The 21675-nt window shown below is 31.9% G+C and overlaps 2 protein-coding genes and 1 pseudogene across 2 annotated transcripts; 2 read left to right on the top strand and 1 right to left on the bottom strand.

Moving 5' to 3' along the window:
- The first annotated feature begins 2081 nt into the window (after positions 1-2081).
- LOC114413205 (DNA-directed RNA polymerase II subunit 4-like) lies at positions 2082-5293 on the top strand. The gene is made up of 6 exons (XM_028377466.1): positions 2082-2224; positions 3278-3386; positions 3738-3815; positions 4136-4169; positions 4301-4369; positions 5012-5293. The coding sequence occupies exons 1-6, from the start codon at positions 2176-2178 to the stop codon at positions 5087-5089; spliced, it is 417 nt and encodes a 138-aa protein (XP_028233267.1). The 5' UTR covers positions 2082-2175; the 3' UTR covers positions 5090-5293.
- Positions 5294-6967: 1674 nt separating this feature from the next.
- On the bottom strand, positions 6968-12924 carry LOC114413204 (autophagy-related protein 13b-like). The gene is made up of 3 exons (XM_028377465.1): positions 10963-12924; positions 10691-10872; positions 6968-7654 (listed from the first exon to the last, which is right to left on the bottom strand). The coding sequence occupies exons 1-3, from the start codon at positions 12277-12279 to the stop codon at positions 7297-7299; spliced, it is 1857 nt and encodes a 618-aa protein (XP_028233266.1). The 5' UTR covers positions 12280-12924; the 3' UTR covers positions 6968-7296.
- A 3478-nt stretch (positions 12925-16402) lies between these two features.
- Positions 16403-21233, top strand: LOC114411386 (annotated as a pseudogene).
- Positions 21234-21675: the final 442 nt, after the last annotated feature.

Below are 21675 nucleotides of genomic sequence, written 5' to 3'. Positions count from 1 at the left end.
TGGGCTGACCCGACCCAACCCTACCCGAGAACATATTGCAAAAGTGCAGCACACAATAGGGAGAACGCCCAGAACACAGAACGCACAAAACACAGCACACAACGGCGACCAGCAGTGATGAATGGCAGCGACACACGTGACACCCGCACCCGCGACCAGCAGCACAACGACGACGAACGACAGCGACGCACGAGGATGACAGCAAACGGCGAACGACAGCTTTAGTGGTGCGTTTTTTTTGTTTTTTTTTGCTGTTTGACACCCATTTTTGATGTCTAGAGCTCTTTTTTATTTTTCTATTTGACACCCTTTTTTTATTTTTGATACCCATCTTGTATTTTTTTTCTGTTTGACACCACGTTATTGTATGAATTCATGAAACTTTTTAAATTTTAGTTTATTTGAATGTAGTCCATTATTTTTTTCAATTTGAATGAGTTTATTTGGTGTTGCTACTTGGTTATTTATAATTATATATATGTATATATTTTTTTTTGTCCGCCATGACGTTCGTCATTTTCCGCTACCTGCTACACCATCTGTCATATTTTTATGACGGATTTTTGGCTTTCCGTCATAAATCGCCATCCGGCATTAACAACATTGATTCAGAATTCTTTTTTAATTTTGGTTCATAGGTTAGTCTCATAATACAACTTACAAAGAGGATGAGGATTAGAAGACGATGGAATTGGAAAAAAGCAGACTGCATTGCAGGAAAAATACTCACAATTTTCACTCTATCGACAGTAATTTTTAGTTTTTATGCATCTAAATTCTTTCTTTGGGACCTGTTCTCGCTGATCCAATTCAGATGTTGAATTGGCATTCATCACACTAAACCTTGGTGCATGATTTCTTTGTGACCTGTTCTCGCCGGATCCAAATTCAGATCTTGAATTGACATTCATCACACTAAACCTGTTTCTCATATAACTAGTTAGGAATGTTGGAATCTCAAGCAATGCGGATTTGTGATTTAAAAGAAAAATTGGATATATTTCTAAATTCTTTCGCCAATCATTGCATTCCGTTTCTGGGTGTCAAACCAATACAATACTATTGTCAAGCACCATCTCATTATCATGTAAAAATTTTATACAATAGGTTAGGTGATTGACTTAATGTTTCTTAGTGCATGTTTGAATGACGGTTGATAAAATTAATTTTACAAAATTGATTTAGTTAAAATTGATTTGAAATTAATGTGATTTATGTTTGAATATTTTTATTATAAAATAAGTTAAGAGTAAAATTTAGTATAAATTTTTTTATTTAACGAAATTACTATTGAGTTTTATTTTTATAGGAATCAAATTAATAAAAAAAATTATGAGGATCAAATTAATATTTTTTAAATTTTACAGGAATCCCATACATATTTTATCCTAAATTTTTTATACAACTTCTAGTCCTTCATTAATTTTGTGTTAGAAATTTTAGTCCTTCTAATTTTTTTGTCTATTTTTAGTCTATTGTTTATTTTTATTGTTCAAAATTAGTCATTGTTTTATCAAATTTTAGTCTAGTCCCTTATTTATTTTATATTTGAGACTACCTTTAAACAATAAAAATAAATGAAAGACTAAAAATGAAAAAAAGTTTTAAAGGAGCTAAAAATTATGACAAAAAATTAATAAAAAAAACTAAAAATTGTCAAAATTATTTTGAGGACCAAAAATTATAATATAAAAAATTTGAGAAACTTAAAATTTAATTAACCCCAAAAATATAATCATATTGACAATCAACTGATCAATATTAATTGTTAATAAGAGATTACATGACCATTAAAAAAATATGTATATTTATCTTTTGATATTAACCACACAAATTATCTAATGTTTAATGTTTACGATTTTCATTTCTTACAGTAAAAAATCATGTATTTTATATCTTTTTAATGTATGAATTTAATGCGGCATCTATCTACAAAATGGACATTATAAAGAATATAACATACGAGAATCTAAACTTATTCTAAAACAGGAGATTGACCAACTAAAACAAAAAAAAAAAAAAGTAAAAAAACGTTGGGCCCGTTGGCCCAATTCTCCATGGTCCTATCAAAGAAGACTGAATTGCAAATTAGGAGAGCAGATAGATAAGCATACGCAACGCAAGAATAGAGAACTGCGTAGCGACCCATCAGAGAAGATCGCGATCTTCTGAAACATGTCTGGGGAAGAGGAAGAAAACGCCGCAGAGCTCAAAATTGGAGACGGTAATTAAATTCTCTCATAGGGATAGTTGCTCCAATCTGTTACCCCATACGCATTCCGCAACTTTTGAAGCCCCATATTGTAATTTCCAAACTTGAATTAGGGGAATGTTTCATGAGGACTAACGTAGGGTTAGGTTACATGTATCTGAATTGAGGAAACCCTAGCCCTATATCGTAAGCGTCGGTCATTTAATTTTTAGTTTATAGCTTTATGAAATTCTCATTTTAGTCGCTAAAGTGTAAAATGAAGTGGATAAGTGATATAATTAATGGCATTTTGTAACTAAACTGAACAAACCTGTGATATATATGCTAAAAACCAAGTCATTGGTGAGAATTTTGTCAGTCGCTTTAATATCATTGCCATATGTACGAATTAGCACAACTTTTGGCTCAGAGTCTTCCCTGATTTGTGCTATATATTTCCTTGCTAATGCCAAAAGAATTTCAAAATACAAGGTCTTGTTGGTGATTCGGTTGTCACATCATGGAAATGTGGCTATTAACAATTTGTCTAGTTGTTTTGAAGTGCGGTGAAAACTAAAGAGTGAGTAACCATTATAGTAGCATGCCAGTGTTCCCCTTTGACTGTGGCCATGTTCACAGACCTGGTTCCCAAATTAAGAGAAATCAACCTAGAAAAGAATTGAATATGACAAAACTAATTAATGTTTAAGACACTAATAAAATCATGGAAGAATTTAAGGGTAGAGATTAGAATTTTAGATAACGCAGTAAGTAAACTATTTTTTCTTTAACAGAAAAATTTAGTAATTTGTACTTTAATTCATATTGTTTTGAAGTTTGAGCGGTGCTATTTATTCCTGAAAATTTAATTACTAACTGATTTGTGTGTTTTATTCATAAATCCATATCTGATGCATCATGCTCCTTGCACAAAGCTATCTTACATCATCAGAAATCCAATTGATTTTACAATATATGGTTTTATTGTATTGTATCATGTTTGATTGCTTGAAGCCTTGAACATGTTTTTACGTTTGGTATTTCACCTTTTGATTTCACACTAATGAAATAGTTTTTTTCTCCCAGAGTTTTTGAAGGCAAAGTGCTTAATGAACTGTGAAGTTGCATTGATTCTTGAGCACAAGTATGAGCAGCTTCAACAGACATCCGATGATCCCATGAATCAAGTTTCTCAGTGAGTTAAATTCCTTATCAAGTTCATGGTTATTTAACACAAAGATCCTGGTATAATGTTTTCTGATGCTCTTGGAATAATTAGTTTTTATTACAATTTGGCTTGCACTTAATTCCTCCTAGATCTTGTTTTATTGACCAGTTGAAAATGTGTTCCACTTCAGTGTCCTTTAAATGCAATTTTATTACTGTTATAAAACATGTCTGCAAACTTCCTGATCCCAATTGACATTTTGGCAGAATTAGATTTGATATTGTCATATTGATAATGAGATGGAAGAGGAGCAAAATTGTTGGACATGATTCCCACCTTATGGCACTGATTGTTTTTCTCTTCTTTTTTCTTTCTCAGGGTATTTGAAAAGTCACTGCAGTATGTGAAGCGCTTCAGCCGCTATAAAAATCCCGATGCTGTTAGACAAGTTCGAGAGTATCCTCCTAAACTAAATTGAATAACCCGTTTGTCATTTCTCTTTGTCCATACATTTACTTTTGGTTAAATAATGTTGAATTTTGATGTAAATGTCCTGTTCTTATAGAAAATTTTACCTAAGTTTCTTTCATACTGTTATTGACTTTTTATTGTCTAATTTAATTTTGTATTTTCCTTCAATTCACGTATATTGTGTCTCATTTGGTTCTGATGAGAAAAATTGGTCTATGTTAATTCCTCTTTTCCTGGAAGGAAATGCTAAGAAACCTTATTTTATTGCCATACTTCAGAATTGTGCGATCTTAACTGACATACAGAATTCTCGCCAGATATGAATTGGCTGAGTTTGAGGTAATACACCTATTTCCTTCATGAAATGAGTTAAGGAAGCAAGTGTTCACATTTTATTTTGAAAAAAAGTTTAGAGTTGTCAGTTCACACATTACAATATATGATTCTTTGTTTAAATGAATCTGTTGCAGTTGTGTGTCCTTGGCAACCTTTGCCCAGAAACTGTGGAGGAAGCTATTGCTATGGTTCCATCTATCAAGGTAAAAATAATTTGCTTCTCTCTATTTTTGTATTAGGTAAGTTTGGTTTTTTTGGGAATAATTTCCATTCTCTCTTTGATGTTTGTTAAAATGAACTAGGAAGGAAATAGAGGATTTAATAAAAGCAATAATGACAAGTTTTTATAACTTTTTGCTCTTCTAATAACAGTTAAAATTCAATTTTGACATGCACCAGAAAGTTTATAAAGTAATTTAGTTTACAAAACACCCCGAAGTGGAGGACTCACAAAAAGTAAATGCTGATAATTGAAGGATTTTGTTATGTTAACTAGAGATCTCTTACTTGCATCTCTCCTTAAAATCATCCCAGTAACAGTTCCCTTCATTTATCCCCCTCCCCCCAATGCATGAAACTTCGGTAGCATAGTTCTCGTTATCTACTGTACCCTCACGAGCTTATGTTTGCCACACTGAACATGTTTGCCATGTGTTGGTTATGGTCTACGCATGAGGTTTTTTTGCGTTTGCTGGTGAGGCAACCAGTTACTTGGAATATTCATGCTCTATTGGGTTCTGTGAAGCTGCTAAGCAAGTTATATTTTGCATGATATATTTGAATAATAAAGGTAACAGCCATCAAATCTTTTACGTTAATTAATGCATCATTTTCTTTGCCTGCAGTCAAGAGGACGGGCTCAGGATGATGAAGCAATCGAGAAAATGTTAAATGACCTGTCGTTGATTAAGAAATTTGAATAAATACGTCAAAGTGTGTGATATAACTGACATATCACTTGACTGCAAGCAAACATTCTTGTGGTTTGTATTACAAAAACGCTTGGTAATTATATTTAGTTCATTTTGTGACTGTTATCGAGTAGGATTTTGACACATGCGAACTGGTGTATGAAAGTGCTTTTGACCTGTTATGATGATTATGCGAATGTGATTATTGTCTTACTATAACCAACTATTTATAGCAAGAAGATAGATTATTATCCTTTAAGCGGTGACAGGGCAGGGGTAAATTTACGTAAGCTCTGGTTCCTACGAATGTTTCGCCTAGCACTCTTCGTTACCCAACAAAGTGGCTTTATCAAGTGAAAACCAATCTTACGTATGGCCATTAACTATAACCTTCACAGTCAGTGAAGATCAGCGTAATATAATGGTATAACAAGATAGTGCGATGAATAAAGACGGAAAAGCTATAAAATATTCAATATTGAAAATACATTGAGTCCAGAATTATGAATTTAGGATTAGATAAAATGAAATTAAAAGGGAGTGTAAGATGATATTTAGGGGCTATAAGTTTAAACCTTATTATTGTCATTATATAAAAAAATATTGTACAAAATGTTGGTAAACAAGTTCTTGACAATTAATTTTGTCACTATTATTATAGATATGAAATATTTATTGATTTTATTAATGATTAATTAAAAATCTAATTAACTATCTTTAATAAGGTTTTTTTGGATTAATTTTTCTCTATTAATAATTCTTAAACAGACCTTACATTATAAGTCTAACATAAGTTATACTCAAACCAACACAAAGTAATAAATAGTTGACAAATAATACAAACGAGTATTTTAGCATGTATATTCTACATAATAAGTGTTTATTTTATACAACTAAAATTATAATTTACAATAAATAAATATTTCTAAATGCATAAATTATATTTAAATTAAGATATGAAATAAATTATATTTTAGATTTATGATACATAATTTATTTGTGATATATTGTTATTTTTAATTATTGATAATTTCTTTAAAAAATATTCAAATTCTTGTTAATCATGATAGAGTGAAAAAGATAAAAAGTTGAATATGATATCCTATACATGTTAGGACCATATTTGTTTTTTTAAGGTAAAATATATATTTGAGATTGATTTATAATATTCAGTCACATATTGCCAAACCATTTAAATGATATTAAAATTTAAAAGTATAAGAGAATATATATCATATGCTTATTAAAAGTATGAGATTTATCACTAAGAGAGTATTCAAATTAAAGTGAATGTGAGAGTAAGGAGAGTGAAATCCTGAAAAAACAAAAAGACTTATGCCTTTGTATAATTATATATGAGATTTGTAATTTAAAATAGTAAAAAATGAATATATCTTTAAAATTTCTCTTGTTGTCTTATTTACTAACATGACACTCAATTATTGAAATTCAATTATTGAAATTTAAGTGTGATTGAAAATTTTCGAATTAACTTATTAGAGTTCACCCATAAAATCAGGGTGTATATAATCTCTATTTTTTAAAAAAGAAAATATATACTACATGTTCATGTCTCACCACATGTAACACCACCCCACATAATTTACACCCTTAAGATAGAAACACAAAACATAAGAGGATGAAAATACATCTACTAACTGTTTTTGTTTTTTAATGATTCTTTCTCCTGGTTTAAATATGATATCCATCAAAATTAGTATTTTTAACAATTTTTAACCAATCACATAAAAAGTGTTGAAAAAAGTGTCAGAGAAAGTGTCATTAATCATTAAATTCCAAGAAAATGGTTAGAATGAAAAGTAATGTAACAAAGTTATTCTTGGAGTAACTTGATTCCTCCTCTCTACTGTATACATACATACTAGGTAGTGAATCTACAGCCTGTAGATGAAGCTTCTGCCTTGTTATATACAATATGCGACTATTAGCAGTTTCAAGAATTTTTACACAATATAAGGCTGTACCATGCCAGCCAGCCAGCTCAGACCTGATCATAGATCAAAACTTAACAGTCATAAAGACTTAATCATCATATTCACACGTATTTTTCAAAACTAAGAACATATTCTTCAACTGGATGGACCAATTTATCAAGGGGAAAAAAAGGCTTAAAGCTTACATGTGTTTTACTGATTTAACATCAGCATAAACGCCATTGTGCACAAGCATAAGTGTAGTATACTATATGTTATGTACTACTATATCTGGTGCTTACTACCTCGCGTAAGCAGCAAGTTTTTCATTTCTTTGTAACCATGGAACTCTTCCAATGCATCAGCTGTTGTTTTCCTAGTGGCTATGATCCCAGAAGACATTATGCTCACAGGCCTTGATGGCTCAAGGATCTGATTGGGCCCTCGAGTGTTATGGTTCCGAGTTTCAGGGTGTGAACCTTGTGACAGGTGTTGTGAGGTGGAGAAATCTTGACGTAGAGGTGGTGCTTTTTTCAGCATATGTACAAGCACACCAACAGCAGCATCTTGAGACTTTCTAATGGGAAAGAATCCACCGGCTTCAAGCGTCTCAGTCATATGACCATGATCAAGAGATTCAGCTCTGGTTATGCACAAGGAATCATGTTAAAATTGCTAAATTAAAACAGTCTAGCAAATTTTATGTCATCTATAACTTATAGAAAAAGGAAAAAAATAACCAGATTATATGTTGTTTTCTTTGAAGTTTGACTCAATATAGAGAAATTATACATGAATTTGTAATAAGCACAAGGATCTAGGTGAAGTTGTGAACTGAGTCACAAACCTCAATTGAAAATTGATGGTGTGAGATTTTCCCTGGTTACCATGTGTACCGTGTGAGAGTAATTTGGGTAAATGTAAATACTTTTGGTTGTTATATGCATGAGTATTTCGATTCTTGTTTGTAACAATGTATTATACAAAAGTACCTACCACATAGAGAGTGGCTATGCAATTTGGAATGCATCAAGAAGTTTCAGATTGTGTGACTACATTCTATGGGACCAAAGCTATTGCATTGATAAATTACTGCATACCCAAAATTACTGAAAATTTTTGCAAAGAATATTACTTGGCAAAAGAGTAGTCTAAAGCTCCTCTGTCATCACGGACCTCACATGAAGAATATGTTTTGCCAGTAGGATCAATCAAATAAAATGTACCACAAGAGGAAACAGTTGACAGATTTACAAGAGTGAGTGAGTGACAATTACATCAAGTCAGGATGTTCTACAAAAAATGCAAACAGCCTACTTTATCTAGCAAATTCTTTTTCAAGCATGCAACACTAGACACCAGATCTGCAAACTAATTCTTACTATAAATAATAAATGAAACCAATACAATCTGCAATCAAGATGCTTTTTCTACTCAGATACAAAAAACCACTAGATGTCTTTGCCTTCAGTCATCAGACTGCAATACCAGATTTCCATGCCCTCAAAGATGCACTCAAAGTTGGCAGCAAGATACTATGGCCCCTACTTGGTGTAAAAGCAAATTGGGGCTTTTGCTTTTCAGTTGCAACTTCCAGAGCTTGCCCAAATCCATCCAGTGTCATGTTTCCCAGCTTAAAAAAACAGTAGGGAAACACTCAATTGAAGCTAATCTACCAACAGAATTGGAAGTGTAACCCTAGGGGAAGCAACATGGGAAGATGTGGTGGCAATCAAATGGCACTTTCCAACCTTCAACCTTGAGGACAAGGTTGACATTTTAGGCAAATGTATTGTTAGGAAAGTTAATAATGAGCCAAAAGTTCTAACATCCTACTTCCATGGATGACATGAGGATGATCCCCAAAACCATGGCTTCCAATCCAGTGCAGAATGCTCCTATCTTCAAGGATGTTTCTCCACCTCTTAACATGTCATGGACCATGTTGTGTTTCAACTATGCAAAGAGATAGCAGAACTCTTGGATTTATCATATTCACTCTGGTATATTTTCTTTTTCTTTCTTGGAGGATATCTTATAGCTTGTTTGGTTTTAGAAAACATTTTCTATTTTCACTTCATAATTTCACAAGTAATTGCCAAAATGTCACCTTATTTTCATTTTATTTCTTGTTTTCAGACACAGACCTATATAGGAAAAGTGAAACAACAAGATATTGTTTTCACTATATCCAGTGCAAGTCTTTGAAAACAGAAATCAAATGAAAATAAGATGGCACTTTCCTAAATATTTGTGAAAATAGGAAATGTAAATAAAAAAAAATCCTCTTTTCTTTCTAAACTCTGTTTCTTCTAGAAAATTAAAATAACTTAACCATATTATTAATTGGTAACAAAATCTAATCACGAACTAAACACACACACCCCTGGCCCGTTCCCAAAATGACTGACTCCCTACTATCAACCTGGCAGTTGAATTATCCTTGGATTAGAAGCCAATATGCCCCCTCTCCATACAATAAAAATCTCTAGTCATTTTACATAATAGATTGGTCCTATATTTGAATCAATGGTATGACATCACTGATTTTCCTGAAGGAAACCCTCTCCATTGACAAAGAACTGTGGATCCCTGATTACAATCAAATAACAGTAAGGATACATATGATCCTGGTATTTTGTCTATTTAGCCCTCTATCATCCGACTGGGTTTTTAGACATAACTAGCTGAACTAGATCAAATTTTTGCCAGCCAGAAAATCAATAGAACTATAGAAGGGAGAACATGATGGGAGGGTGCAACAGTAAATAGATTAATGTTGATTGTTTAAGTGCCATACTATAAGACATGGTTAAAGAAGAAAAAGTCAGGACCAGCAGATTCATTCACTGCAAATATGCCACATCAATCACTTATTTTTGGAAAGTATAGCATTAAATACCAATAAAATACACTTTCAAAGATGGGGTAAAATAAAATTAGAAAATAATAGTGAGTCTAAACCATTTCAATAGTATAGTCATTGACATACACATGATAAATATTTATACAATTTTGAGGAGCAATTGTCAGGCCCAAAATACTTTGAAGAAAAGAAGAATATGCAAAACTTTCACCAAAATATAGGTGAAGCCAAATATTTATGCATATCAAAAGTAAGTGTGTTTACCAATTAATGTCTAGATGCTAATCTCTAAAGTGGAAAAGAAGGAAAAGTTATAAACAGTGTTTTGATACTACTTGTCAAAAACTGTGCAGAAAACAGAAATAATGAAATTAAAACACTAGAGCTTATTTCTTATTTTGTTTCTATTTTTTAACCTGTTAAAGTCAATTTTTTGTTCCATTCCTAGATAAATTATTACACATAACTTTAAGCGCAATCCTCCCAGAACCCCTAAGTGTATTAACCTAGACTTTCCCAGACCAGAAACAGGAAATCCCAGTGGGATGGAAGTGCTCCTGTTCCTGGAACCTGTTCAACCTGCTTACCCCCTTTATGGATTTAGATTGTCTCCTATTTCTGAATTAAAAAATATTGTCAAAGAGAAAGGCACATTTTAATGCAAGGACCCACCATGATATTCATAAAGATTGTTATTCTCTCTCCAACAAGACCATATTCTGTTATTAGCATATCTAGCTTATATGGTATTCTTATGTAAAACTTAGCATATAAGCAAAACATAAATGCAAGTGAATTTCAGCTATGAATTACCTGCTTCCTGGATCTGTCATATCATCATCATCCACATCAAATGGACAAGTAAAATCAGTATCATCAAAATCATTCTGATAAGACCTACTGGAGCTTCTGGAAATTGAAATCTGGGGCGAGCTGTTAGCAGATATCTTGACTCCAGAATATTTTCGAGACTCATCTTTTCCAAGAGAAAACAACTGCAGAAAGCAGAAGACACCCTTAACAAATCAAAATATACTTTGAACTATGGAAAAAAGTACATTGTGGTTAGCACACACACGGCATACCTTCTCAGCTGTTGCTCCTGTTTGCATTGTGTTTCTATCAATCTTAGCAGTGCCCCTTGAACCTCTTAGGGGAGGAGATGGAGGCACATTATGACTATTGGAGTATCCAGGGGAATTAGCAATTTCAGCAATAGGTATGCTGACTGGAGCACTTTCAGATCGTAAAAGTGGTTTGCATGGAAATGGCCCAGAATTAGAGATTGAAGGTGATGCAGAGTGATGATAATCCTCAAAGTTTGTATTCTTCTTCTGAATCATAGACATCTCAGTTGGATGAGGAGGCAAACTTGCATTATACACTGATGAGAGTGATTCTGAATGAGTAGGCGAAGGTAAATAAGAAGGAGGTGAGGCTCTATAATGATCGAAACTCCAACTACGCTGCCTTGAAGATGGCAACGATGATGGAGAGCCATGTGATGGCAATCCTGCCACGAGATGAGAAGGAAACCTCCTTAATGGATCAGCCAATGGACTCCCAACATAGTCAGTTATAACTTGTGGGGACATTGGAGTTGAAGGTTCAGAACTCACATCTGAGGCTAAGGAACAATACATCACACTAAGACACAGCCTACCAGAAGAAGTATCCACAGGGGTGAACCCGAATTTCGTCATTTCAGCCTCTTCTTTCCGGGTGAAGGGCTCAACAAAAGAAGACACACGGTGAGCAAGGGTGAAGTCCCTAATCTGTCCAGACGAATTAAGCTCTCTGAAAAGTTTATATGCAGGTAAAAGTCTAACAGTGACATACAAAGACCTCAGAAGCAAAGTTGATTTCTTATACAAGTTATGCAAAGAAACATTGCTTGACCTCCTACTGCCAGAATTAGAATCCCTTGTCTTCCTACTCTCATACTGCACAACCCACCTCTCCACAATCTTTTCACTCCTTCCCACAACCCCCAATTCTTCCTGATCAGTGTTCCAGCCAAAAGGGCATCTTTCCTTCAGTGAAGAACTCCTAGGAATAACCCTTTTGGGAGAAAAACTCACACTCACCAGAGGCCTCTGCACCAAAATCACATCAATCACTATGCACTCTAGATTGTTCTGGCGCCAGAGGTCAATGTTCTCCAACGCCGCGGGGCACTCCCGGAGCGCCAAATTGAACCACTTATCCCTCGGCCGCACATTTGATGAAGACGAAGACGACGAACACGGTGACGAAACAGCTTGATCACCATAGGAATTACGGGAGGACACATAGAGTGCCCTTGATTCAAGTATTATGTGAAGGCTCTTCGCGAAGAACTCGGTGATTATTTGTTCCATCTTCGCGGCATCCGAGTGTGCATTACCATGAGACGATGCCATTACTTTCAGGTGTCAACACAACACAACCCTCAGAAACAAACAAAAATGTCCAATTTTCACCGTTAGCTTAGACCCCCAATTGCAGTGCATTTCAGGTTTCACTACATCAACATCACACACAACAACTTCAGAATTCAAATGCAACCGAATCACCCATCAACTCTATTACTAATAATACTAGGTTCTTTAAAAAGAACACGAGAACAACAACAACAACAACAACGTAAAAGGATGTTCGATTCTTCACTAAAAATAGTGTCTTGTAAAACAGCAGCAGCACTGTTTAGGATTTGAGTTATACAATTAAAGGAGAAACGCGTCTTTTGTGAAAGGAACAGAATTTCTATATTTGAAGACTTGGATACCATCACAATTGTGTGGAAGAGAGAGAGAGAGAGATCAGTGTGTTTACCTATGCATGGGAGAAAGGGTTGGATGATAGGGAGTAGTTGAAAAGGTTGATGTGGGGGGTCTAATCTATCACTTAGAACCTTGATGATGTTCTGTTCTGTGAGTTTACACGAAACGAAATATAATGAATGAAGAGTGTTGAGAGAAGCAAAGCAAACAAAGTAGGACTGGCTGAGGAGTGGAAGAGTGGGACCCTTTGGCAGAGGCCGTTGTTGGCTAAACCCGGATGCATAGCACGATTGAAACACCCCCATCATTTTAAAGGGAAAATATATTACTTGAATCAAAATAAATATAAAATACAAGGAGTGGAGAAATTTCTCCACCCGGACAAAAGAGACAGTGAAAATAAATTTGATAAAAAAAATATTTTTATAGTACTAATTAAAAGAATATAATTTTTAATCTTTTTATTAACAAAATATTTATTATTTTAAAAAATATATATATACGAACAATTTTTTATTTTGGTCCATGCAAAAAAAATGTTTTTGTTTTTCATTCTTCTAAGATTTGAAATTTTTTTTTTATTCCTTTAAAATAAGTAAATTTTTGTTTTGGTCATGTAAAATAATTTTTTTAATTATCATCATTTCAAAATTTGAAACCACTGGTTTTAGTCCTAAATTCATTTATCAACAACAAAAAGGTGTATCCTTCTATCTTCTAGTATCAATATTGTCATAAATGATTTTTCATCTTTGAATCTTCGAAAAAATCAAATTTTATGATAACTTTTTATTTTGTTTTGTAAATGATAAATAATTTTATGAGTATAAAAAAGATATTTTGTTTCATCTATGAATCTTCGAAGAAATCAATTTTTTGGACTAATTTTTTCAATCTTTTGAATTGAAACAATATGTTTATATTTTTGAGAAATTATATAAAAGAAAATCTTATCTATAATTTTGTCTTGGGTTCATAAAACGTTAAAAGCCTTCCAAAAAGGGATTATCCGCCCGACACTTTATGTGAATTTGTGAAAATGTCAAAGGGATTTTATTCCCCCAATGCATAATAATGTCTCACCATCTTCACTCTTTTCGAATCCGTCTTGATGTTAACGGGTAATACTTGAGTTTTGAGTTGATCAATATAGATTTGGATTTTGATTTTCTTCAATAATCAAAAGTCGGATACGGATATCGATATGAGATTACTAGATTCGTCCTGACCCCAAACCCAAACCCGCCCCTCCACTTAAAATCTTTAGAATTTTTGTATAATTTAATCAAAAGACAGAATTTTTATTACTAGTTAATTTTATTTTAGAATTTTTACATAATTTAATATTATTTTCTTAATTATTTTTGTAGACACACGCACTATAATAAATTTATTGATATATAAGTAATTAAAAATAAACGTTTAACAATCAATTTATTTTTTCTAAAATCAAATTTTAATTTTTTTTTTAAATATTTTTCTAATTTGAATCGTGTATGGTATGGGATCGGGGATGGGATCATAAACTTAACCCCGTCGGATATCGGATACAAATACGAGAATATATTAGAGAGTCGGGATAAAAGATTGCAGAGACAATACTCCCGCCCCACCCATTGCCATGTCTAGTATGGCCTGTATCCCATTTGTCTCGGTGCAATCATATCTCTCTATGCAAGACAAATAGTATTTCAGAACACACACAGCATTGGAGTCCGTCAGAATTCACAAACACTACGATTTATCAACCCAATTCCATACTCCTTACAGTTGTTGACCTTTCATATTAATTCATTTTGTATAGTCAGATAACATATCGGATTTGGATACGATGCAAAAGCAAAAAATGCCTCCGGGCTCGATACTGTAATTTGGGCCCAAATTCCTATGTTATTTCCTGCACTTCCTTTTTCCTTTTGGAATGTCCATCCTAGAATGTAATAACATTCTGAAATGCACTTTTTTTTGGAATAACCATTCCGAAAAATTAAAAAAACATTCTGAAAAGAGTACAAAAAACATGGGAGTGCAAAAAGTAATAACCCACCTACAAAATTTTCTCAAGCTGCAGAATTATTTGGGGATAGAATGGGTTGACACTTATACCAAATGTCATCCTTAATTTCATTGAATTTTATGGTTAAAATTATTCCACATAAAAAGTAAAAAATAAATATTGACTAAAGATGTCACATGAGAATTTTATATGCATTATATATTATATGTTGTTTGGAAGTTACTATTTTGGGAGTCGCTACCTCAGTTCTGGTCTTGTTCTCTGTTGTCTTGCTTCATGTTTGGAGTGATTTTTGTTTTGATCACAGTATTCAGATGAAGTTTTGTTTGTTTTAAGCTGAAAACCTTAATAACACCCTGTCCTTGAGTTTAGTTCCATTCTACTCTTAATAACTTGATTTGGCTTGCCGAAACAAAAACTTGATCCTTTCTGAACACCATCTTGTCCCCACGTGTGCACACGATCTGATAAGGTAAGGGCTTACTTTTGGGTCCCTAACCTCTCTTACCTGATGCTAATTTTCTTTTAAATGGGCTTGGTCCATTTTTTGTTTTCCTGAATGTTTCTTTTCTTTTTCTTGTTGGGCCTGGCTCATTTGTCTTTTCCTTCTGTGTTTTTCTTTTTTTTTTTTAAATGTCATGGGCTTGGTCCCCTTCTTTTTTCTTGTTAGACTTTTGCTAAATCCATGCTCTTATTTCTAAGTACACTTCCCTTTTATATTTTTGGCATTTCCCCGCTCAAAAATACTCTTTTCTGGAATGTGTTTAACACTTCCGAAAATGAATTTACGGATGCTAAAGTTAAATCTTTGATCTCATTATGTTAGAGTACCCCAACCCCAAGTATTTAATCAATGCCAGAGGAGAAGCCATTGGCTTAGAGAGCTAGAGGAATTCCAAAGCGAAAAAAAGGGCCGCCTACCTCACCACTCTTTTTCTACATAAACAACCGAGTTGTAGCACTTTACTTTGCAGATCTAGAATCAACCAGGTCTCAGCTATGTAAGAAATTATTTCAAATTGCCACATGGCACATTCTCCTGCAATTATTTACAAACCCATTCACAACATCATTATAGCCCCTGAAGAATTTGATTTCAATAGAAACTTAGTAATTATGATACATTGATTATGAACATGCTTGAATTTTAGTTAGAATATGAATGATTAATCAATCAACTTCTACTAAATCACACATAGTCAATAATTGAAATACACACAAGATAAAAAAAAGATTGTCATGGTGATAAAGGAAGAGAGGAAAAGTTGTGAATTTAAATCTATCTGCTAACAAAAAAAAATTAACAATTAACAATTAATATTTGCTTATAAAAAAAATAAATAATTCAAATACATAATACATTGATTCTACATACCAAGTATGTTAGGGTCATACTTGCAAAGTCTAGGGTGAAGTTGTAAATTTGTAATATGTAAAGAATCAAAATTTAGTATTCAAATCGTTTCATCATTTTGGGAAATCATTATTTTTTTTCTCTCCACTTCAGGACATACAATTGTAAATTTGTAATATGTAAAGGATCAAAATTTAATGTTTTTGAAGAACCTCTTTCAATTATAATTTTTTATTAGAGATATGACATCTCATAAGAAGAAAATCAAAACTTAATGTTTTTCAAAAACCTTCTTCAATTATGAATTCTTATCAAGACATGGTGTTTGATAAGAAAAATAACTAAAATTTAGTGTTTTTCAAGACCCCCTCCAACCATAAATTCTTATTAAGATGTGGTGCTTGATAAGAATATTTGATTTTAGCAGCCTTGATGGAGATATTCTTACGGAGAAGATTGGTTTGCCATTGGAATCTATGTAGGAGATCACAAGTCATTTTCGGGGGAAAAAAAGTATATCATACTACTTGCATCAGTTGCATGTATAATATCAGTATCTATTGTACCGCAATATATTAACTCGGTGATTATGTGCAGCTTACGTCATCTATTAAGGTTTGAGAACACATTGTGAATTCACATAAACTGAGTATCTTTTAAGATAAGAATGCAAAATGATAGGTTCCTTATGGATATAGCGATGAGGCATCCACGTGTCTATGCATCTTCAAATTCACTTTTGTTCAAGAGATGCACCGTGCATGAGAATAATTATATTAAACAAATTAAAGCTTTATCCGTTTTAGGCCTTAATCTACGCATGGTAAAGTAAAATTATAATTATGTTTACATTAATTTTTAGTTTTTTTTATTAGTTAAAAATTTATTTAATTGTTTAATAAATAATATTATTTTAGTAGATATTTTTTAAAATATTAATTTTTAATTTTTAATTTTTAAATTTTTTATTCTTAATATATTTATTTAATTTTTTTATTATCTTTTTTAAATAAATCATTATTTTATTATTTTTATTTATTTTAATTATTAATTTTATCAAATATTTATAATTTAATAAATTAATTATTCAATTTTCAATTAACTTTCTAATTAATTTTATCGGACCTAGATATACATGCATCAAGTGGGCTGACCTAATAATAACCAACATCAATGACCAAACCACAGAAACAAAAAAGAAGAAAACCAACCTAGCAAAAGCCAAAAAGCGAATTGAAATACTAATTCAATACTCAAAAGAGCTCTAGAAAAATCAAATAAGATCTTGGGACCAGATAATTTAATTTGGTTTGCATTAACTACTGGCAAGAGTAATATACTGGCCTTAGCATGTCCTGTTAATATCACACGTACTTTGCAATTTTAATGTTACTACGGCCTAGACCTGAATATATGGGAGGATTAACTTAGATTAATTTTTTAAGATAATATAATTTTATATTTATTTACGAATTATTATTAATTAATTATTCAAATATACAAGTTAAAAAATCAATCAATACTATCATTTTAATATTTGAATACAATTAATTATAAAAAAATATTATGTGACTATAAATATATGTGATTTTTTTAATAATTATTAGTATGAAATATTAATTAATTTTAATTTTGATAAAAAAAATAAACCTAACACTTTTTTTTAATTATATTTTTATAACAATCAAATTTAAGATTTTATTTAAAAGAATCCAACCTTATTTTATTTAGACTTGTAAAGGAGGGTGTACCATGGCACACTGTATAGTGTTCAATTACTATGTGGAAACGGATATTTAAGCTATTGACATGTCCCAGTCATGGCGTGTCAAGCACCACACATAAGTAGGAGAAAAATAAAGACGATGGATTAATGAGACCAGCAATTGGTCATGATTACTTCTGAAATTACGTTTATGCATCTTCTAGCCGCAATTGCTATCGGTAGATTAATGCATACACAACAAATTAAGAAACCTTTGAGTCTATCACTTGTTAAATTAACCGCTTGTGAGTGTGACCGAATCATGATCAAGAGGATGATTCCCGTGAACAAATCCAATATATACATCACACTCAATCTTTTCATATATAATAAATTAAAATATGTATTCTCTATTTTTTCAGTCGCATAATTATTTTATTAAAAATCACGTTTTTCTACTTTTTATATTGAATTGGCTCTAAATTTTCTATTTTTTTACCTTATTATTAGTTTTATAAAATATATTTAAACAAATTCTATATTAGCTAGATTCACTGTTTTGTACGAAGAGATTTGTATGAAAAGTATAAATTGTGTTGTTTGATCATGGTGTATTGAAGTAAAAAAATCACGCATGCACTAGTGTATATATATATATATATATATCATGTGAATTTATGCCACTTCATAATTCGTTTTTTAATTTTTTATTTTTTTATTTTCAAACTTTGTTTTCATAGCAATTTCATATTTTCTAACTATTCTCTATGTTTATATGATTAGGTAATATTTTACTTAACTTTTTAAAGTTTTTTCACTTCAAAATAAAGGTTTTCTTGGAAGAAAGTCCATCTTCTTAATTTTTGTTCATTAGAATAATTACTTTTAATTTTATTTTTTTATATTTTTAAATGTTCTTGGCTTCACTTCTTATTCTAAACAGAATGGAAGTCCAAAAGAATTGGGTTAAATACTATTTTAATTAAAAAAAATTCATAAATAAGACTCTCCATATATTATTATTTGTATTAAGTGTCTCAATATATTTAGTTGGGTCAATACACTCTTAAAAATGGTTTAATCTTTGCTTATAAAAAATGGCTTAATCTTTTTTATCTACTCTCATAAAAATTATTGTTTTCTTTTAAATTTATCTAAATTCTTATATATATATATATATATAAATTATGTTCGACAAGATATTTTAGTTAGTTTCTAACTTTTTTAAATAGATGAAAAACTTATTTGGTTTTCAGTAAACAAATTTCTATTATTAGCTTTTAATTTTTTTGAAATGTTACCTGAAACATTATTTTTTAAAATGCTAACGAATAACTGTTATGCATACGTAATTTGTGTGTTTAAATCACATAACAATTATCTAATTTTCCTCTCTTTTATTGCTTCTTTTGTGTCAAAACATTAGGAATTTAGTTTCTCTTGAGTTTTTGTCCATTAGATGCTAAAGTTAGTGAATTTATAATATTTTTGGTTGTATACTTTTTGTAGAGATACAATAGGAGGTATGGAAGAGGATCAAAGAACTGGAGTATCACTCAGCCCAAGAAATTCGCTTAGCACAGTAAGTCAATTGTCAAGTGCACCATGCGACTTAGCGCATAGTCACTTAAGCCAATTGGACATGTGTGCACCGCACTCAACACACTCATCTCACTTAACACACAATCAATGTCGAAAAATATGCTTGTGTTATGTTTTAAAGGAAAAAGAAGAAGGAACTTGGGTCATTCTATTCAGTATCAGAGAGTCAGAGTTAGTGCATGACCCATTGGAGAGAACCACTCATTTGGAGCACCTCATCTCCATTTTCCTCTATTCTCTTCCATTTCTTTTGTTCCTTTTTGTATTTGTAAGTTTCTCATGACAATAACAGGCTCAACCACCCTTGTTGGGAGCTTAGCAACCAAACAATCTTGATGTAATGATTCTAACTATCAATTTAATGTTATTTCGATATTATTGTCTCTTTTCTATGCTTATTATCATGTTTATGATTTGATCACCCATGCTCATGTTTGTTATAAGGTTTAGGCATTGGAAAATGTTTTTGTACTAAGAACTTGAAAAGAACATCTAGGACAAAATGATATTATTTAGCCCAAATCATGCATCTCTGCTCATAATGTAAATTATCTGACGTAACTCTTAAGGGATTAAGAGTAAAATTATGTAATTTAGTTTATCTAACACGAGGAATCATAGCTAGAGTAGGTTAGTGGATGTAGGTAATAATTGGAATAACATTAAATAAAGAAAAATCCTTAACGTTGCATCAAGAGTAGTTCTGGTGGGCTGAGTCCTTAACATGTTCATAATTCTGCATCAACCGTCACTTCACTGTTCCGAGTGTTTATTTTCTCGTCCTTGGACATGCTTTGCTCTATAGTTTAATTTACGATGAATTTATATTTGTGCATCATCACTTGACAAATATTCAATTTAATTCATTAATTGCTTAAAATGGGACGTATACAAACTATGAGTATAGTCAAAGTCCTTGTGGAATCGACACTTGGTCTTATCGTTTTAAAATATTACTTGGACGAGTTGGTACACTTGCCAAGGAGTTAACACTAACTTCTATCTTCTAGTTTTTTTATATTTTTTTTTTCATTTTTATCCTCAATATATTTATTCAATTTCCTGATTACTCTTTTTAAATAAATCATGATTTTATTATTTTTTTGTCATTTTACACTTTTCAGCTACTTCAATAGTTAGTTTTACGGAACACTTATAATTTAATAAGCTAGAATTTTCTATTTCTTGGTAGTTTTTTTAACTAGTTTTGTCAAACATAGCCAAAATGGGAGAGGATAAGCTTACTAAAAATCGGCATGACACTTTCTAAACCTAGCTTACTCTAACGACGATTTCTAAACCTAACTTTGTAGAGCACCGTTAGAGATTCGTTTCTTGCCGCTGGATATCACTAAATCGAAGATCAATTTGGAACATCATGTAGGAATCCCCTTGGAATTATGTGGAACTCCTGGAATTACAATGGACTAGTAAGTTGCACTTGCAAGTCCTAGTTCATACACGATTAAGAGGATTTTGTGTCTGGAAATTCCAATTGATACATACCTCAATTTCAATTTTGTTGGAAGGCTTTTGAGACCTAAACACAATTCTCTAAAAGGGGTATAAGCTTCTATAGGTTGTCATGTGTATATTAGAAAAAATGGTTCAATAAAAGATTCATACAAGGAAGGAAACTAAGAGGAAGACCAGACTATGAGCATCTCAATGAGAAAATCCACATCTTGATTGAGACACATTTACCTGATAATATTTTTGACATAAGGCTTTGGCAAGCTCATGAAATCATAGAATAACTACTCAAAACTGTGGAAGAATTTGATGACTATATTAAGAAACAACATTTGCATGAACTAACAATGCTAGATTCAAATTTTAGATAAAAAAGTCATCAACTAAGTGGAAGTGTATCTCCATTTAATTCCAATGGAATGAGACAAACTAAAACTAGCTGATGAAAGGTTTCCTTGTTACTTGTAGATGGATGTTATTGTTTTGGAGCCATCTCAATAAAGCATTTATGAACAAATAGGTTAACAGTTATTGTTGACTTACATTTTGGTGGTTTTAAATCCTCCCTTTATCCTACATTTTTCTTCTAAAACAACATGAGTCAAAGTTACAAAATTTTTAGAAAGAAAAAATGATAGTAATTTGGTATTGAAAATAAGTGTGTTAAATGAGTCTTTTTCTTGCACACTTCATACATTTATTGTTGAATTTATTCTTGCATCTGTAATTTGTGAGAAACACGAAATATACATGTGATGGGAGAAGCTTTAGGCCTTAAGTGAGTAAGTTTTGTGGGCATGTGACATGCCTAGTCTCATTGGTAGTCAAAGATTAGTTATAACATAGGTTGAATTCTTTTTAGTTGTTTGTCTCAAACATTTGTAT

Source organism: Glycine soja, chromosome 5 (genome assembly GCF_004193775.1).
Source record: "Glycine soja cultivar W05 chromosome 5, ASM419377v2, whole genome shotgun sequence".
Classification (NCBI taxonomy): Eukaryota; Viridiplantae; Streptophyta; class Magnoliopsida; order Fabales; family Fabaceae; genus Glycine; species Glycine soja.
Note: the sequence above shows the minus strand (reverse complement) of the source record. Positions and strands in the feature narration are given on the sequence as shown.